Genomic DNA, 20560 nt, shown 5'->3' on the forward strand with positions numbered 1-20560 from the left:
CAATAGCAAATCCCATTGACAAGCAGCGGGGAGAGAGAATCCCGCTGCCAGTGAATGGCGCATCACCAAGGAGATGGGAGATGGGAGAATCCAGCCCAGTGTGTGTGTAAAAGGCACCATGATCATACGGCGCAGCAGGCTCGATGGGCTGAATGGCCTCCTCCTGTTCCTCAGTTCCATCTCCAGGAAATATGCAACTGCCTGCATTTCTCAGGGGCCTATATCTCAGAGCTGCTGTACCATCCCTGACCCCCGTGAACCCCGAGGTTTAGAATGAGGTCAGATTACTTCTGACCTCATCACATTTACATCACAATCAGCAAACTGCGACACACAGTGAAACGCTGTTACCTTAAAGAGTGGTCCTTCAAATCTTTGCACCATTTTACACATCCCCTAAAAAAAAGAATGAGCTGGTGTGAGTTGCATTAGCTGCCTGGACGGCCACTTAATAATGAGCTAAATCCGAATGCTGTAATGGTGACTATCATACTTCCCGATTATCATAAAAACCCATCTGGTTCACTAATGTGCCGCAGGGAAGGAAATCTTCCGCCCTTACCCGGTCTGGCCTACATGTGACTCCAGACCCACAGCGATGTGGCTGACTCCGAACTCTCCTTCGAATGGTCCAGTGAGCCACTCCGCTGTATTTCATAGAATTTACAGTGCAGAAGGAGGCCATTCGGCCCATCGAGTCTGCACCGGCTCTTGGAAAGAGCACCCTACCCAAGCCCACACCTCCACCCTATCCCCGTAACCCAGTACCCCCACCCAACACTAAGGGTAATTTTGGTCACTAAGGGCAATTTAGCCTGGCCAATCCACCTAACCTGCACATCTTTGGACTGTGGGAGGAAACCAGAGCACCCGGAGGAAACCCACGCACACACGGGGAGAACGTGCAGACTCCGCACAGACAGTGACCCAGCCGGGAATCGGACCTGGGACCCTGGAGCTGTGAAGCTGTATTCACGTTCTCTTTTTTTTAATATAAATTTAGAGTACCCAATTCATTTTTCCAATTAAGGGGAAATATAGCATGGCCAATCCATCTAGCCTGTACATCTTTGTGTTGTGGGGATGAAACCCACGCAAACACGGGGAGAATGTGCAAACACCACACTGACAGTGACCCAGAGCCGGGATCGAACTTGGGACCTCGGTGCCATGAGGCTGCAGTGCTAACCCACTGCGCCACCGTGCTGTCCTTTATTCACCTTCTCAAGGACAGTAAAGATGGGTAATGAATACTGACCTTGCCAATGATGCTCATATCTCAAAAACTAGGTTTTGAAAAACAGTTCAGCACAAAATCATTACCTATTCAAAAAACCTTTCGTATCTTTTGCATGTTCAAACCATTTTTTAAACTTCATCACGGGATGCAGACTTTAGGGCAGCGTTTGTTGTCCATCCGTAGTTGCCAATCAGAAGGTGGTGGTGAGCTGCCTTCTTGAACGGCTGCAGTCTGTGTGGTGTAGGTACACCCACTGTGCTGTTGGGTGGGGGGTGGGGGGGGGGGGGGGGGGGGGGGGGGAGTTCCAGGATGTTGCCCCAGCGACAGTGAAGGAACAGCCGATATATTGCCAAGTCAGGATGGTGAGTGACTTGGAGGGGAACCTCCAGGTGGCGGGGTTCCCAGGTATCTGTTGCTCTTGTCCTTCTAGATGGTGGGGGTCGTGTGTTTGGAAGGTGCTGCTGAAGGAACCTTGGTGAGTTGCTGCAGTGCATCTTGTAGATCGGGGGTGGGCAAACTACGGCCCGAGGTCTTTATGCGGCCCACCAAGTCATTAAAAAATAAATTTAAAAATTTTTTTTAAGGTTAATGGGGGGGGGGGGGGGCTGTTGGGTTACTGGTATAGGGTGGATACGTTGACTTGAGTAGGGTGATCATTGCTCGGCACAATATCGAGGGCCGAAGGGCCTGTTCTGTGCTGTACTGTTCTATGTTCTATATGAGGCGCCCAGAATCATAACCGGGTGAAGTAATTATTTTACTTAATATACTATGCGGCCCTTTAAAATTGTGACTTTCTGAATGTGGCCCTTCCACGGAAAAGTTTTCCCACCCCTGTTGTAGATGGTACACACGGCTGCTACTGTGCGGCGGTGGGGGGGGGGGGGGGGAGTTAGTCTCTGAAATGCAGATGTTCTGTAATTAAACTGGAGTCAATCTCAGTTTACTGTGCTCACACTGACAGATACAGAATAGTTCAGAGGTTTACAGTGGCAAACAACAGGTATTTGGAAAGGACCTGCAGACGGACTGACAAACCTTGCTTGGCTTTGCCCCGAGGATTAGTTTGATTTCTCTGCTGCGAGCCAGATCAAGTGGCACTTGATCTATAAAAGAAAATACAGAAAGAATTAGACTACAGATTACTGGTGCATCAATGTGTGGATGTGTTCATGTAGGGTATGGTGACATAGAAACATAGTTAATAGGAGGCCATTTGGCCCTTCGAGCCTGCTCCAACATTCATTATGATCATGGCTGATAATCCAACTCAGTAGCCAGATCCCGCTTTCCCCCACATCCTTTGATCCCCTTCACCCCAAGTGCTATATCTACCTGCTTCTTGAAAACACACAAGCACTTCCTGTGGTAACGAATTCCACAGGGCGACCACTCTCTGGGTGAAGAAATTCCTCCTCATCTCAGTCCAAATGGTTTACCCAGAATCCTCAGACTGTGATCCCTGTTCCTGGCCACATCCACCATTGGGAACATTCTTCCTGCATCCACCCTGTCCAGTCCTGTTCAATTTTTATAAGGTTCTAGGAGAACCCCCATCATTCTTCTGAACTCCAGCAAATACATTCCTAACCGATTCAATCTCCCATTTGGAAGCAAATGGACGTATTAGTGAGAGGCAGCACGGTTTTGTGAAGGGGAGGTCATGTCTCACTAATTTGATAGAGTTTTTCGAGGAGGTCACAAAGATGATTGATGCAGGTAGGGCAGTGGATGTTGTCTATATGGACTTCAGTAAGGCCTTTGACAAGGTCCCTCATGGTCAACTGGTACAAAAGGTGAAGTCACATGGGATCAGAGGTAAACTAGCAAGATGGATAAAGAACTGGCTAGGTCATAGAAGGCAGAGAGTAGCAATGGAAGGGTGCTTTTCTGATTGGAGGGCTGTGACTAGTGGTGTTCCGCAGGGATCAGAGCTGGGACCTTTGCTGTATGTAGTATTTATAAATAATTTGGAGGAAAATGTAACTGGTCTGATTAGTAAGTTTGTAGATGACACAAAGGTTGATGGAATTGCGGATAGCGATGAGGACTGTCAGAGGATACAGCAGGGTTTAGATCGTTTGGAGACTTGGGCGGAGTGATGGCAGATGGAGTTTAATCCGGACAAATGTGAGGTAATGCATTTTGGAAGGTCCAATGCAGGTAGGGAATATACAGTGAATGGTAGAACCCTCAAGAGTATTGACAGTCAGAGAGATCTATGTGTACAGGTCCACAGGTCACTGAAAGGGGCAACACAGGTGGAGAAGGTAGTCAAGAAGGCAAACGACATGCTTGCCTTCATTGGCCGGGGCATTGAGTATAAGAATTGGCAAGTCATGTGCAGCTGTATAGAACCTTAGTTAGGCCACACTTGGAGCATAGTGTTCAATTCTGGTCGCCACACTACCAGAAGGATGTGGAGGATTTAGAGAGGGTGCAGAAGAGATTTACCAGGATGTTGCCTGGTATGGAGGGCATTAGCTATGAGGAGCGGTTGAATAAACTTGGTTTGTTCTCACTGGAACAACAGAGGTTGAGAGGCGACCTGAAAGAGGTCTACAAAATTATGAGGGGCATAGACAGAGTGGATAGTCAGAAGCTTTTTCCAAGGGTAGAGGGGTCAATTACTGAGGGGCATAGGTTTAAGGTGCGTGGGGCAAGGTTTAGAGCAGATGTGCGAGGCAAGTTTTTTTTACACAGAGGGTAGTGGGTGCCTGGAACTCGCTGCCGGAGGAGGTGGTGGAAGCAGGGACGATAGTGACATTTAAGGGGCATCGTGACAAATACATGAATAGGATGGGAATAGAGGGATACGGACCCAGGAAGTGTCGAAAATTTTAGTTTAGACGGACAGCATGGTTGGCACAGGCTTGGAGGGCCGAAGGGCCTGTTCCTGTGCTGTACTTTTCTTTGTTCTTTGTTCTTGTACGTCAGTCCTGCCATCCAAGGAATCAGTCTGGTAAACCTTCTCTGCATTCACTCCATAGAGGGAACATCCTTCCTCAGGTAAGGAGACGAAAACTGCACACAATACTTCAGGTGTGGCATCATCAAGGTCCTGTATAATTGCAGTAAGACATCCCTGCTCCTGTCCTCGAATCCTCTCGCTATGAAGGCTAACATACCACTCGACTTCTTTACCACCTGCTGTACCTGCTTGCTGACCTTCAGTGACTGGTGCACAAGGACACCCAGGTCTCAGTGCACATTCCCCTCTCCTAATTTATGACCATTTAGATAATAGATCTGCCTTCTCATTTTTGCTACCAAAGTGGATAACCTCACACTTATCCAAATTATACTGCATCTGCCATTCATCACCACACTCACTCACTCAACTTGTCCAAATCACACTGAAGGATCTCTGCCTCCTCCCCACAGCTCACCCTCCCGTCCAGCTTTGTCCAAAACACCGGAGCCATAAGTGCAACAAATCCAACAGGGAACCAGGAGAAACTTTGTTCTCCAGAGAATGGTGAGAGAATGGTAGAAATCTCCATCACAGGAAGCGGAGGTGAACAGTATAAATGTACTTAAGGGGAAGTGGGATAAACATGAGGGAGAAAGGAATAGAATAGATCTCGACCAGCTGGATTGAAGGGCTTGTTACCAAACTGTAAGGTTCTATGGGGGAAACAATCTTTCTCGTCACCAAGCACTTGTGAAATAAATGCTATCCGAAGTGTGAAATATGGCACATCCTGTCACAGGTCAGTGAAACCGATGGGGAAATGTATGATCTGAGGTTAGGTTTCGAAACAATTTCCTGAGGTTGATCGCTCTGTCGCTATACTGCTACAGAAGCCCCCCCCCCCCCCCCCAAGGTAACTGGACAACTAGACAAATTCCAGTGCTGTTGTTGTGGTGGGACCCTGCAGGAGTCCGTATCGGGCCTCTTGATTTAGACAAATTAAGTAGTTTTCAGACGGTATGTGAATTAGTCGCATGGTTGATAGTGAGGAAGTAAAGTTGGAGATCACAGGGAGGTGTACGCAGGTGGGCAGAACAGTGGTAAAGGGATTCAATCCTGAGAAGTGTGAGGTGATGCCCTTGGGGAGGACGAACAAGGCCAGGGAATGTCCAATAAGTGGGAGGATACGGAGAGGTGTAGAAACTGAGAAAATGGGAGCAGGAGGAGGCCATTCAGCCCTTTGAACCTGCTCAACCATTCATTAGTAAGGGAATTAAGGGGTATGGGCAAGAGTGTGGGGGAAAAGAGAAGATCGGCCAAGATCTTGTTCAATGGCGGAGCAAGGTCAAAGGGCCTTTCACTTTTAGTCACTACTTACTGTTATTATTCTTGATACTGATATCAGCGCCACACTTTAGAAGTTTGATAGCAGCTTGTTTCTGTCCTCGATAGGCTGCACAGTGCAATGGTGTATTTCCCAACTTGTCAACACAGTTGACGTTCGGTGGATTCGGCTTGTTCAACTGAAAATAATTAACTTGTGGTTACATCAGCGGCAATTAAAAATTCTTGGTTCACAGAACACCCAAAACTGAGTCAATGGCGTCGGCCATGTCTCACTGGGCAGCACTCTCGCCTCTGAACCAGACGGTCGTGGGTTCAAGGCCCACGCCAGAGGCTTCAACACAAATTCCAAGCTGTGCTCCCAAGGCCAATCCAGACAAGACAACAAGAAAATAAGTTGTTTATTATTTACAGAAATGAATTGGACATGGGGCAAGAAAGATTCATTTCATTGGGTAACGAGAGCCTATTCACATTCTCATTGGCCGTGGCTCAGAATCCCTCGAGGATGGGCACGTCAGGAGACCAATGGCAGGAGAGAGTGGGGCGGGTTAGAGGGTTTCTGTGTGCTCCAACACCAGGGGGAAGCGTTTTTAGCAGATGTGCAGCGTCAACGGCCACATTAAAACCAACAAGTTGTCTTGACATAGACCAACAATACTGTGCAGTCCTTAACTAGTTGCAAGTTCTTGTACCCACTTTACCTGTCATTTAGCAACTGTCCCCTCTATAAAACATGCTTCTGGCAATCCGGTGAGTGATGATGATGATGGATAATCAGGAAATTTCAGGAAATGAGATTCCCAACTCCCAATAAACTCAGACTGTGGAGAATGGACTGTCAGATCTTTTGGTAAAAGATCAATGAAAAGCATTTTGAATAAAATGATTAAGAAATGTATTATCTCATGCGGGATTCCAAACCATGCCCTGCGGAAGAAGAGTTTGGCCACTATCCAACTGAACTACCTGGGCTGTGTGTGACTCTCTACATAACGTTCTTAATGTGGCGACAAGGGGATTTTCACAGTAACTTCATTGCAGTGTTAATGTAAACCCACTTGTTGACACTAATAAAGATTAGATTAGGTGCATTCACAATGTGGCCAAACAGGTTGAGTGTGTTAAGGAGATTGCAAGGTAGGGTGTTGTGGATTTAAAGGGACGGTGTTTACTGTACGTCTTGTAGCACAAAAGCCGACTTGCGACAATAAAGATTTTTTTTAAAAAAATTAACAGGCTGGGGGTAAAATTGCTTTTTCATAACTTGTTTTATTTATTTTCATGGTGTAACTTATTATGATTGTGGCAAGTTAATTGGTGTGTGTGTGTGGGGCGGGGGGGGGCGGGGTTCGATCTCTTGGTAGATGCAGCAATGTCTCCATGTGGATATCACCGTGGATCTTTAATGATACATCCATTATCAGTCACAACACCAACACTCATTCAGGCAACTTGACAAAACTTGATGTCATATAGTCATTAGGATATAGCGAAGAAAGTTTGCATCCTGATACCAACATCAGGATTAAATATGCCTGCACCAGCGGGTTGAGTACAAATGTACAACTGCTCCTGCCGCACTTTGTCAGCAGCACCATTCAGCAGGAACAGTTCGGTATGTGCATTTGACCCACGCAGCAGCCGCTCGTGCATGCGCATCCATTCCTGCCGCTGCTTTCAACAGACGGGCGCGAATTGCAGTGTTGTTAATTATTCTCAACGCGTCCCGCCCCCTTCACAGACCTATCCGCATGAACACCCAGGTCCCCCCTGTCTGCCTCCCCATTCCCACACCACCCCCTCCCCCAGTTTCAAGAGATGCTCCTTCCCAACCACATTCACTCACTTTCTGCGGCGCTGTCTTCATGTTTGCTTCGGCTCAGCACATGCCATGTTCTACACCAGATTGCAAATTCTAACCCGGGTTCGGTTCCAGCCTCGGGTCACTGTCTGTGCGGAGTCTGCACGTTCTCCCCGCGTCTGCGTGGGTTTCCTCCGGGTACTCCGGTTTCCTCCCACAGTCCAAAGATGTGCAGGTTAGGTGGATTGGCCATGATAAATTCCCCTTAGTGTCCCAAAAGGTGGGGCTATTGGGTTGGAGGGATAGGGTGGGCCAAGTGGGCCTAGATTAAAGTGCTGTTTCGGAGGGTCGGTGCAGACTCAATGGGCTGAATATCCTCCTTCCGCTCTGTGGGGATTCTAAGAGGCTCCCATTTATCGCGATCAACGTGCTTTTTTGAGCAACTGACTTGACCCCAGCTGGCCCAGCTCAGAGTGCTTTGAATGCAGTCTGAGATTACATCAGCGGTATTTTTAATCAGTCTGAATTTGTGCAGCTGACCAGAGAGACGTTGAGCGTGTTCGCGTACACGCCAGTGGCCGCAGTGTGGGCCGAGTGCACGTGCGAAACAGCTCCAGACACCTTTTCGCTCAGCGGAAGTGGTGACCATGTTCTCCCTATTTACTCCGTCCAAACACAGCATGATTGTTCTCTTAGCCTTTCTGCTCAAAGGAAAAGGATCCCAGTTTTATCCAATCTTCCCAAACTTTGAACGAATGAAAATTCTATTCGTCGCTGGAAATGCCGAGAATCAGATAATTGAAATGGGAGATTTGTGTTGTTTTTTTATCTATTAGACAAGATCTGTGCATTTTAGAAGTTGAATCTCTTGTCTTTGGGAGCCAAAATATTGTCCTCTCTGGATCTCAGGATAAAATTGGAGCAAGTATAACTTTCAGGATGTAATTTAAAAAGAAAGATACAAATGAGCCAATTGAAAACCCCTTAAATAATAATAATAATAAGCTTTTATTGTCACAAGTATGACGTTACTGTGAAAAGCCCCTAGTCACCACATCCCGGCGCCTGTTCGGGGAGGCTGGTACGGGAATTGAACCCGTGCTGCTGGTCTTGTTCTGCATCACAAACCAGCTGTCCAGCCCACTGAGCTTATCACTGAGTGCAGCTTGTCACAAGAGTGTTGTTATGATCCTAGTTGGTGTTACTACTGGACGGGAAGGACCCAAATGGAATCCCGGCTCAGAAGACTGTAACATTTTATTTATTTTTTCAGAAAACATGGAGTAACAGAGTCATAGGACTTTCAATTATGTTTTAACAACAAAACCTTTTTTTATTTTTTACAGTGCAATACCCCTTCACTCCCGCTTACTTTTTGTTATGGGCCTGGGTTTAAAAACTCCAAAGTGTATTAGGGAGTCCACCTGACCTACAACCTTTATGTTAAATTTGGCTAGGATGAGCGCAGGAGCCTTTCCTTCAGGTGCAATTCAACGGACTTCTTGGGCGGGATTCTCCAACCGCCCACCGGGTCGGAGAGTCTCGGGGGGGGGGGGGGGCGGCAGTGCCGTTGGCAGTGGCTCTCTCCTCCCCCCTCCCCCCCCCCCCCCCCCCCCCCCCGGCGATTCTCCGGGCCCCAATGGGTCGAGCGGCCATCCGTTTTTGGCCAGTCCCGCCAGCGTGAATCACTCACCTCACGTACCAGAGGGACCTGGCAGGTAAGTCGGCAGGGGGCGGTCCCTGGGGGGCACACAGGGGGATCCGACCCCGGGGGAAGCCCCCACGGTGGTCTGGCCCGCGATCGGGGCCCACCGATCTGCAGACGGGCTTGTTCCTTCCACGCCAGCCCCTGTAGGGCTCCGCCATGGCCGGCGCGGAGAAGAGAACCCCCTGCGCATGCGCTAAAATACACCGGCCGGTCTGCGCATGCGCGGAACCAAGCCGGCGGTTCCGCGCATGCGTGAGATCACGCCGGCCTTTTAGCACATCCGCGAACTCTTCGGCGCCAGCTGGAATGGCGCCAACCCCTCCGGCGTCATCCTAGAGAATTCCACCCTTTCGGGGGCTATTGACGCCGGTTCTTCCGCTGACATGGGGACTTAGTCCCCAGAAGGAAGAATCCCGACCCTTAAGGGCTTTTAATCAAAGAAACCAAGCTTTATTCTAAGAATTTAGTTAACATTTATATAAATGCACACAGCAAGAATTTTTATCAATTACAAACATAAAGACCCCACACAGCTACAGTAATCTATGTATAACCCTTAAATGAATTCCCCCTTAACTGTTCCAATTCACTAACAAAATCCAATTAAAACTAGAAACCCCTTTTCAAAGGCGTGGCCCAGAACACTGTATTCTCACTTGACTGATACTGTTGTTACTGAAACTGTGTTCCACTTCTCAACCAGCAGATTTGAATTCCTTCCAGAAAGTAATTATATCTCTCAAGGCCACCACTTTTTTTTTTACTGGAAGTTTAAAAAAAAATAAAAACCAAGAAAGACAAAGAGAAAATACTTCTTTTCTCTTTGAGTCCACAGCAGTCAAAAGCCAAGGTAAAACTCAGAGCCACAGCCCAGCTCCACCCACACAATGACATCACTGAAGCCATGTGATAAGACAAAAACCTTTCTTAACGGGACCCTCCCATGATAGTTCACAAGCGGTCGACAGATTTTAGGGATAACACAGGTTACAAAATATATTTTGTGCTACAAGACGTACAGTAAACACCGTCCCTTTAAATCCACAGGCTAACTGCGATCTGACAACACCCTACCTTGCAATCTCCCTAACACACTCAACCTGTTTGGCCACATTATGAATGCACCTAATCGAATCTTTATTAGTGTCAACAAGTCGGCTTACATTAACACTGCAATGAAGTTACTGTGAAAAGCCCCGAGTCGCCACATTCCGGCGCCTGTTCGGGTACACAGAGGGAGAATTCAGATTCCAATTCACCCAACAGCACGTCTTTCAGGACTTGTTCAGGAAACCGGAGCACCCGGAGGAAACCCACCCAGACACGGGGGGGGGGGAATGTGCAGACTCAACATTGACAGTAACCCAAGCTGGGAATCAAACCGGGGTCCCTGGGGCTGTGAAGCGAGAATACTAACCACTGTGCTGCAGTATTAAGTTTTAATAACTTAAAAATGTATAGTGTACATGGGCTTTAGAGGGGTTTCACAGGTCGGCGCTATATCGAGGGCCGAAGGGCCTTTACTGCGCTGTAATGTTCTATGTTCCGCCCACCTCCTTGACCATCAAGCCCTGGGGTGGGATTTGAAACCGAAGCCTCTGGCTAAGAGGCAAGGACACTACCCACTACAACACAAGACCGCTAGACTTGAGTGCCATCTCCTTCACCTAGATCGAGTATGTTAAGGCTTTGTGCTGAGAGTTGCTACACAGCCTGGGTAGCTCATTTGATCGATCATGTGACTTTTAATCTTAAGGTCACATTTACAGAAGTCCCACACCATGATCTTTTTGATTAAATGTCCCAGTGAAAATATTTCTTTTTATTGACTTTCATTTTTAACCAAAAAATAGTGTCCTTAAGTTAAATATTACACAAGCTGAGAATCTCATTTACTGGATTTTCCCGATTATAGATCTTCAGCATTCATTCAACCATCAGAGGCATGTACAGGAAGTGCTCCCTCTAGTGTTGCAACACAGACAAGCAGAGTCCAAATAGAAACTGCGTTCACCGACGAGAGAGAAGGAACCCAGAGAACCAGCAAAATTCAGACAATTGGTAAAAGAAGCAGGTGGGGCTGAATTGCTTTACCCTGCGAGTTGTTACAATCTGCAACGCTCTGCCTGGGTGGGCAGGGAAGCAGATTCAACGGGGACTTTCAAAAGGGCAATTGGACCAACACTTGGAAGGGAGAAGATTTGCAGGACTGCATGAAAAGAGCCGGGACGAGCGGGACTAAAGGGATAGGCTCTTTCGGAAAGCTCCCAGACACGATGGGCCGATCGGCCGCCTCTCGTGCTGCCAGATTCTTTTTCTTTTAATTGCCCCGGATTCCTGTTCAAGACCAAAAGGAAATAAAAGGAAGCGGTCTGCTAAACATTCCAATCCTCCTTGTCGGTGAGGAAAATGCCAATCGGACACAGCTTACCAAAGTCGTCAATCCAGCCACATCTCCTTCCCGTGCAGCAGCCAATAGCAGCTCTTCTGATTTCCTCTGTTGTGTCATTTCAGCGGCTGTTTAAAAAGAAGAGACATTTAGAACAGGAAACAGGTTGGATAAGATTCCACCCAAAGTGTAGCCGAGTCGAAATTTCTCCTGATAGCCTTCAATTGCTCGACACATTCTCCATCCCCGTCCTCACTGCGACAGGGCTGTACAATTCCAACCAAGGAGCCGCGATTCTCCGACCCCCATGCCGGGTGGGAGAATCGCGGGAGTGCCGGGCGATTCACGCCACGCCGCCCTGGCACCCGCACGCGATTCTCCTAACCCCCACCCCCGAAACGGTGTGTCGCGTTTTGCGACAGGCCACTCGGAGAATCGCCGCTCCGGTCGAGCGGCGATTCTCCGGCCTGGATGGGCCGAGCGGCCTGCCTAATCCGACCGGTTCACGCCGCCGCCAACCACACCTGGTCACTGCCGGCGTGAACAGCGCACGAACACTGTGTGTGGGGCCTGTGGGGAGCAGAGGGAGGATCAAGCACCAGGGGGGTGCTCAGGAGGGGTCTGGCCCGCGATCGGTGCCCACCGATCGTCAGGCCGGCGTCTCTGAAAGACGCACTCTTTTCCCTCCGCCGCCCCGCAAGATCAATCCTCCATGTCTTCCGGGGCGGCGGAGGGGAAGACGGGCTGGCCCCGGCCAACCTGCGCATGCACAGGTGACGTCATTTAGGCGCCGCCGGCTGCGTCATTCAGGCAGCGCCGCTTTGACGCAAGCGTCAAGGCCCAGCGTGCGAGATTGACGCGCGGCCGCTCCTAGCCCCCCGGGGGGGGGGGGGGGAGAATAGGGGGCGAGGAGCGGCCTCCGACGCTGGAGTGAAACACTCGGGTTTTCACTCTGGCGTCGGCACTTTGTCTGCCTTTGGGAGAATCCCGCCCCTGAAGTTGGTAATGTTTTGAGACAAGGTTGTCCAATATGTTGGGCTCGTCAGCATGGAGGTCACCCTCCAGAAAACTCAACCTAGATTGGCGGGGCGCACCTCCCACAGAATTCCCAACCCTTGGGGGAACTGTCTCAGGGCCAAAATACCTTTTTCCCAGGGTAGAGGGGTCAATTACTAGGGGGCATAGGTTTAAGGTGCGAGGGGTAAGGTTTAGAGGAGATGTACGAGACAGGTCTTTTTTACACAGAGGGTAGTGGGTGCCTGGAACTCGCTGCCGGAGGAGGTGGTGGAAGCAGGGATGATAGTGACATTTAAGGGGCATCTTGACAAATACATGAATAGGATGGGAATAGAGGGATACGGACCCAGGAAGCGTAGAAGATATTAGTTTAGACGGGCAGCATGGTCGGCACAGGCTTGGAGGGCCGAAGGGCCTGTTCCTGTGCTGTACATTTCTTTGTTCTTTGTTGCTGACACCAGAAGAAAACAGCCTTGCATATTTCAGTGCTGCAGACCACCTCTCCCGGGAAAGCACGACAGTCAACCTGCCCGTACAGAGGTAAACACCGAGATTTGCTTCAGCTTGCATCAAGGACCATCCACGCCAGAACCACTGCATCCGCCGTGCCCAGCGAAAGCGAAGAGGTGGCACAACAGGTTTTCTTCCCACAGTCCAAAGATGTGCAGGTTAGGTGGATTGGCCATGATCAATGTGCGAGGTTACATGGACAGGGCGGGGGAAGTGTGCCTGGGGATGGGCTGCTCTTTCAGAGGGTCTGTGCAGACCCGATGCTCCGAATGACCTCCTTCTGCACTGTAGGGTCTCTCTGTGTAAAGGCAAGTCTTTCTTCGGAATTCTGCCTACCTTCAAGCATGCATCGGATTTCTTGATCTTGAGTGACAGCTCTCGCCGTTTGGCCATCTCCATTGATCACAGCAGCGTCAGCATCACGCTGCAGTAGCAGCATAACCAGCTCCTGTAAAACAGAACAAGCACTCAGGGCAAACACAGGACGGACTGCTGGGCAACCTAACTCTGGCCATCATAGAATCCCGTCAATGCTGATCCTTCGGAAGATTGATCAAAAAACAACTTGCATTTATATAGCACCTCTGACCTAGTAAAGTGTCCCAAAGGCACGTCAAAAGATGGGTTAGCAAGCAAAATCCGCCACCAAGTCACTTGAGGCTTTGGTCAGAGAGGCAAGTTTTAAGAATTGTCTTTTCAAAGAAAAAAGCCAAGTGAGTTAGAGAGGTGGAGAGGTTTAGGGAGGAAATTGTAGAGCTTAGGGCATGCAAGTTTTAAAATTGAGGCACTACTAGACTTGTTGATAAGCACAAGTGGTGATGGGAGACTGCAGCTAATATTCAAAATATAGCTTCATAGAGTCTGGCCACTGTTGAACAAAGTTATTGATAGATTGAGCAAGTTTCAAATATTGCACTGCACTTCCTCAAAAAGATAATCGTCTCACCTTCCTTCCTGTGAAAGCTGCTCGATGGAGCGGACTGTCTCCAACATCATTGACCACATTCACATCTGCATCGGCCTATCAGCAATAAAATGACCAGTTAATAATCCACCGAATCACTACAAGATTCACGACCATGGCTGCACATGCAATCGAGTGAAGCCTGGATTTAGTATTTCTGACAAGTGTATATTTACATGGAATGTACAGAGTGTAGAACCAGCCAACTCAGGCCCCTGTTTATGCTCCGCACATGTCTCTCCACCCCACCCACCCCCCATCAACATATCCTTCTGCTCCCATCTCCCTCGTCCGTTTATCCAGCTTCCCTTTATCGCTGCTGTTCACCACAACCACCCCCATGTGGGCATCACTGGCTAAGCCAGCATTTGTTGCCCATCCCTAATTGCCCTCGAGATGGTGAGGGTGAGCTGCCTTCTTGAACCGCTGCAGTCCATGTGGTGTAGGTATACCCACCGTGCCGTTGGGACGGGAAACATCTCCACTACCTCTACCCTACAAAACCCTTTGATTATCCGTCAATTCTCACCCCTCTGTGGGTTCCACACTCTGCCCCTGAATTCCGGTTGGATTAATTAGTGACGGTCTTATATAACCCATTTTCCAGCACTTGGCCTTGTCTGCCTTGGGATCACAAGTGCACATCTAAATACGTCTTAAATGTTACGAACGTCTCTGTCTCCACCACCCTTTCTTTCACTGTCGCTGGGTCAAAGTCCTGGAAATCCCTCCCTAACAGCATAGTGGGTGTACCTACACCATATGGACTGTGGCGGTTCAAGTAGGCAGCTCACCACCTCCTTTTCAAGGGTAATTAGGGATGGGCAACAAATGCTGGCCGATCCAGCAAAGCCAACATGCCATAAAAATGCATTTTTAAATAGTAGACGACGTTAAATGCATTTCCCTCATCTACACATGTCACCTCTTCGAAAAATTCAATCAATTTGGTGGGGCATGACTTCCACTTAACAAAACCATGCTGACTGTCGATTAATCCTTGCCTCGCCAAATGTAGATTAATTCTGCCTCTCAGAATTGCTTCCAATAGTTTCCCCACCACTGAGGTTAGACTGACTGTCCTGTAGCTTCCTGATTTATCACTTCCTCCCTTCTTGAATAATGGCACCACATTGACTATCCCTCCAGTCCTCCGGCACCTCTCCTGTGGCCAGAGAGGAACTGAAAGTTACTGCCGGCGCCTCCATTTCCTCCCTTGCCTCACTCAGCAGCCCTGGAGATTTGTCTACTTTTAAGCCTACCAGACCACTCGGAACCTCCTCTCTGTCTGTGTTTAAATCTCTTTAATTTTGTTACACTCCTTCTCCCCGATTTCTATATCCACATCGTCCCTCTCACGAGTAATCACTGACACAAAGTCATTTAGAAGCATAGAATTTACAGTGCAGAAGGAGGCCATTCGGCCCATCGAGTCTGCACTGGCTCTTGGAAAGAGCACCCTACCCAAGGTCAACACCTCCACCCTATCCCCATAACCCAGTAGCCCCACCCAACAATAAGGGCAATTTTGGACACTAAGGGCAATTTAGCATGGCCAATCCACCTAACCTGCACATCTTTGGACTGTGGGAGGAAACCAGAGCACCCGGAGGAAACCCACGCAGACACGGGGAGAACGTGCAGACTCCACACAGACAGTGACCCAGCCGGGAATCGAACCTGGGACCCTAGGAGCTGTGAAGCAATTATGCTATCCACAATGCTACCGTACATCCTCCGGCTCCACGTACAAATGACTGTGGTCCTGAATGGGCCCTACTCTTTGCCTAGTTATCCTTTTACCCTTCATGGCCTTGTAAAATAAATTAGCATTTTCCTTTATTTTTACCTGCCAGTGTCCTATCATGTCCCCTTTTTGCTCTCCTAATTGCCTTTTTAAGTTCTCTTTTGCACATTCTATACGCCTCTAGGGCTTCTGTTGTTTTGAGAGGGGCCCTCGATATCTGCAATAAGCCTCCCTTTTTTTCCTGATCCAATGCTGTATATCCCTCGATATGCAGGGTTTCACTGGATTTGTTGGTCCCACCCTTTGTCTTGACTGGAACCTGTTGGCCCTGTACTCTCCCTATTCCCTCCTTGAATGCGTCCCACTGTTCTGTAACAGATTTACCCAAAAGTCTCTGCTCCCAGTCCACTCTGGCCAAATCGTATCTGATCTTGTTAAAATCGACTTTTCCCCAGTTTATAATTTTCATCTCTGAAAATTCAAAAAAAAACTTACCTTTAATAATTCCTCCACGACATCTTTATGTCCAAAGTAGCAAGCTAGATGGAGCGGGGTCCAACCAAAATTCGACTTAGCCCGGCCTAAAACAGAACAAATGACAATTATTCAATCCCCACAGACACTTGCCAGTTTAAGAAAATTAGGAGGCCGAGACTCTCGCTCATTTTATTTAAATGATGCAGCACGGTAGCACAGCGGTTAGCACTGTGGCTTCACAGCTCCAGGGTCCCAGGTTCGATTCCCTGCTGGGTCACTGTCTGTGTGGAGTCTGCACGTTCTCACCGTGTCTGTGTGTGTTTCCTCCGGGTGCTCCGGTTTCCTCCCACAGTCCAAAGATGTGCAGGTTAGGTGGAGTGGCCATGCTAAATTGGCCTTAGAGACCAAAAAGATTAGGAGGGGTTATTGGGTTACAGGGATAGGGTGGAAGTGAGAGCTTGAGTGGGTCGGTGCAGACTCGATGGGCCGAATGGCCTCCTTCTGCACTGTGTGTTCAATGTTCACCGAAGGGGAAAATCCAAGAAATGCTTCAAACAACGTCACCGGCCAGAACATCGTTCGTATGACTGACAGCAGACTGTTGACACAACTACTCTGAACTCTCACAGCAGGAGCCTTCCGGGAGGACAGTGGAGTCACTTCAGCGGTATCCTCAAAGCATCGCTGAAGAGATCAATCATCCGCACCATCTCAAGGGAGCCCCTGGATTGTGACCGACCTCAATGGAGAGGGTTTATGTGGGAAGGGACTGAACAGCACATCGTCGGGAGCGTGGAGAAAGCGAGGCTGAGATGCTGGAGAGTGCGCGCCTCGTCGGCCTGACTCTTCAAGCACCGCCTGCCCTGCGTGTGGCCGGGTCTGCAGATCACACACTGGACGTATCAGGCATCCCGGAACCCACTGAGCTGGAGGGAAACTAGTCACTCCTGGTCCCGAGAGACTGCCTATGAGACAGAAGGTTCTCTGAGCAGTCAGCCCTCCCAGGTTATTTCAAAAATTCAAAGACTGATTTGCCCGAAATGTTCTTCATTGCCCACTCCTCCTCCCACCGTGCTTTATCACACCCTATTAGCATATCCTCTATTACCTTCCCCTCATGTGTTTATCCAGATTCCCCTTAAATTCATCCACACTATTTACCTCAACTATTCCCTGCGGGAGTGAGGCCCACACTCACTCTTTGGATAAGGACTTTCTCCTGAATTCTCTATTCTCTATCAGTGACAGTACACTGATGACCTGGCCTCCAAGACAAGTAGAAACAACTTCTCTACAACTATCTAGTTAAGCCCCCTGATGATCTTGAACACCTCAGTCTGGCATCGACCGCCATACGTCAGCCACGACCTTAGCGAATGACAGACCAGGCCTGAAGGGCCGGCCAGTCTACTCTCCTGCCTGCCCCCAAGTCCTACGTTACTATGTAGCTGCAGAATGGATTTCCCCTGATCCCTTCCAGATCCTCTTGCTCGATCCCATTAAGGGAAACCGCATTCACCTGTGGGCACCACATTCCTGGAAATCTCTTGGAGGCCTTCTCAAGTGATGAAGCACACCAGAATGATACCTGGGCTAAAAGGGTCAAATCATGGCGACAGTTTTGCCTCGAGTAGATTTGTACCCCCTCGAGTCAAGAGGGATGAAGGGGTGATCTGATTGAGGAATTTAACATGATGCTGAAGAGGATTTATTTGGTGGACACGGACAAAATATTTCCTCTGGTGGAAGGTGTCCGGGACAAGGGGGCAGAACCTTAAAATTATGAGCCAGGCCATTCGGGGAATAACGTCAGGAAGCACTCCTCGCACAAAGTGGAGTGGAAATCTGGAACTCTCTCTTCAAGAAACAGTTAAGGTTGGGGGGCTAATCGAAAATGTCAAAACTGTGACTGATTGGATAAGGAGATTTTACAGAACTAAAATAGTGTTAAAATACTGAGTAGGCCAAATTGGGGGGGGGGGGGGGTGTTCTTATTATTGTTTCTATTTTTTCTATGGTTATTTAACTTAATATTGTGTTAATTTAAGTTGTTGTTAATATGTTTTGCTGTTCATTCAGGATGGGCGAATGCTTATGACTTATCATTATTGTTGGTATTTTATTGCAGTTTGTTGTTATATAAATACAAAATTTTTCAATAAAAATTATTTTTAAAAAAAATACTGAGTAGGCGTGATCTAATTGAAAGGCAGGACAGTCATAGAACATAGAGGGGCTTGAGGGGCTGAGTGGTGCTGTTCATTTATGTAGCTGCCAGAGGTGAGAAAGTGTCAACCACGGCGGCCACCTCTCCATCCCACCTCACTCTCACTTTCACTGACATTTGTGTTGATCTGGGGAGTATAATAATATTATAGTATTATTATATTTCCACACATCAACACACATTCCAACGTGTGTGTCATTCTCGAAAGACTCCATTGAAGAACTCCACTGGAGACTGGGGTTGGAGAAGCTGAGGAGGTTTCCCTTTGAGCAGGCGAGGGGGAGATTTTGTCTGGAGGTGTTCAAAGTTCAGAACGATTTTGATTTGAGTTCGCAAGGAAAACCCTTCTCCAATGGCAGGGTGGAGAGTAACCAGGAGATGGATTAAATCGGCAAAAGAACAAGAGGGGAAATGAGGAGATTTTTCTTTTCTAAATGTCGTTATCCGGAGCCCACTGCCCGATAGGGTGATTGAAGCAGATTCAATAATAACTTTTAAAAGGGATATTGGATAAATACTCGAGGATGGAATTTGTCAGGCAATGAGGAAAGAGCTGGGGGATGGAACTAATTGAATAGTTTTTTCAAAAGGGCCAGACACAGGCAGGATGGGCTGAGTGGTCTCCTTCTGTGCTGTAAGATCCTAGGATTTCCACCATTGAGCAGTGGCAATTTGAAATTTTGACAACATGTGGTTGAATGAACAGCAAAATAAAATCTGACGCTCAGTGGAAACATACCTTTGCAGTTGATGTTGAAAGTCAAGTTTTCAACCCTCCTGCGGTCCAGCAGTTTTTTGACTTCTTCCGAGATGCCATTTCGAGCCAGGTGAAGCAACTGCTCCTCAGCCCCACGCAGTACTTGGTCCTCAGTTTCAGAACTCATTCCTAAAGAGAACAGATTTCAAAACGACAATAACGGTGTTCAAAGCCCCAGAGAGTCCAGAGCAGTGATTCCCAGGACAAAGTGGGGCACATCACGAGGTTCCCCGTTGGTTAGACTCTTTCCCACAGCATTTGGGTCAAAACAGTTTTGTACCGTTTCTTGCTGGGCATGCAAGTTGATAATGGGGCACTGCGGCATCGAGGAATGGCAGGATCCCACTCTGGAACCCACCGACTACGAGGGTGGTGGAAGCAGAGACGGTGAAGATTTCCAAAATAAAATTGGATGAGCCCTTGAGAGAAATAAACTTGTCAGGTTACGGTGATAGGGGCCATGGTGAGGGCAGCACAGTGGTTAGCACTGATGCTTCACAGCACCAGGGTCCCAGGTTCGATTTTCGGCTTGGGTCACTGTCTATGCGGAGTCAGCCACGCACCAGTTGATCATGGGAGGAGATTTTAACTGTGTCCTAGAGCCGAAGGTGGATAGGCCGAGCCCCAGGTCGATGGGTAGGGTACGAATGGCAAAGGAGCTGGGTGGGTTTATGGAGAGGATGGGTATGGTGGATCCATGGCGCTTTCAGAACCCAGGGGGAAGGGAGTATTCCTTTTCACATGTCTTTTAAGGTGTATTTGAGGATTGACTACTTTGTAGTGAGTCGGGGGATTTTGGTTGGGGTGGAGGGAGCAGAGTATGCTGGGATAGCTATCTCAGATCATGCACCCCGCTGGCTGGAGATTCGGTTTAGAAGGGGACGAGAGCAGAGGCCGGAGTGGAGGTTTGACTCGGGGTTGTTGGCAGATGGAGGTTTTTGTTATGAGGTGCGGGCGGTGATTAAGGAGCATGTGGAGTTGAATCAGAATGGGGAGGTGTCGGCAGCCATTTTTTGGGAAGCACGGAAGACAGTATTCGGGGGGGCTAAATTATTTTGTTTAAGGCTCGTGCGGATAGGGAAAGGAGGGAGGAACATGACCATCTAGTGAGCGAGATAGTGGAGGTGGACAGGGAATATTCGAGGGTGCCCACCGTGGAGGGATTGGCGAGGAGGAGAAAGTTGCAGGGACAATTTGACAGACTGACAACGGGGAGGGCAGTAGGGCAACTGCGTAGGGCAAGAGGGGTGCAATACGAGTATAGGCAGAAGGCGGGCTGAATGTGGAAGCTGGCTGCATCCAGGGAAATATTGAAGATATGGACTGGGGATGTGGTGTCAGAGTCAGGGAAGATAAATGAGGCATTTAGAGAGTATTACCAGGGACTTTATGAGGCGGATCTGGGGGAGAGGAGGGGGACATGGGGCGTTTTCTGGACGAACTGGAATTTCCCTGGGAGGAG

The 20560-nt window shown here is 48.6% G+C and overlaps 1 protein-coding gene across 5 annotated transcripts in view; it reads right to left on the bottom strand.

Moving 5' to 3' along the window:
* osbpl1a (oxysterol binding protein-like 1A) overlaps window positions 1-20560 on the bottom strand; it is a 242783-nt gene that overhangs the window by 188349 nt on the left and 33874 nt on the right. For all 5 annotated transcript variants that reach the window (XM_038808561.1, XM_038808559.1, XM_038808562.1 and 2 more), the window contains exons 2-9: window positions 19081-19227; window positions 16133-16218; window positions 13873-13947; window positions 13263-13374; window positions 11442-11527; window positions 5533-5677; window positions 2279-2346; window positions 352-396 (exon numbers count right to left, since the gene is read on the bottom strand). In XM_038808561.1, the coding sequence (XP_038664489.1) occupies window positions 352-396; window positions 2279-2346; window positions 5533-5677; window positions 11442-11527; window positions 13263-13374; window positions 13873-13947; window positions 16133-16218; window positions 19081-19225 (762 nt within the window). In that variant the 5' untranslated portion in view covers window positions 19226-19227. The remainder of the gene's footprint in view (window positions 1-351; window positions 397-2278; window positions 2347-5532; window positions 5678-11441; window positions 11528-13262; window positions 13375-13872; window positions 13948-16132; window positions 16219-19080; window positions 19228-20560) is intronic.

Source organism: Scyliorhinus canicula, chromosome 10 (assembly GCF_902713615.1).
Source record: "Scyliorhinus canicula chromosome 10, sScyCan1.1, whole genome shotgun sequence".
NCBI classification, from domain to species: Eukaryota; Metazoa; Chordata; class Chondrichthyes; order Carcharhiniformes; family Scyliorhinidae; genus Scyliorhinus; species Scyliorhinus canicula.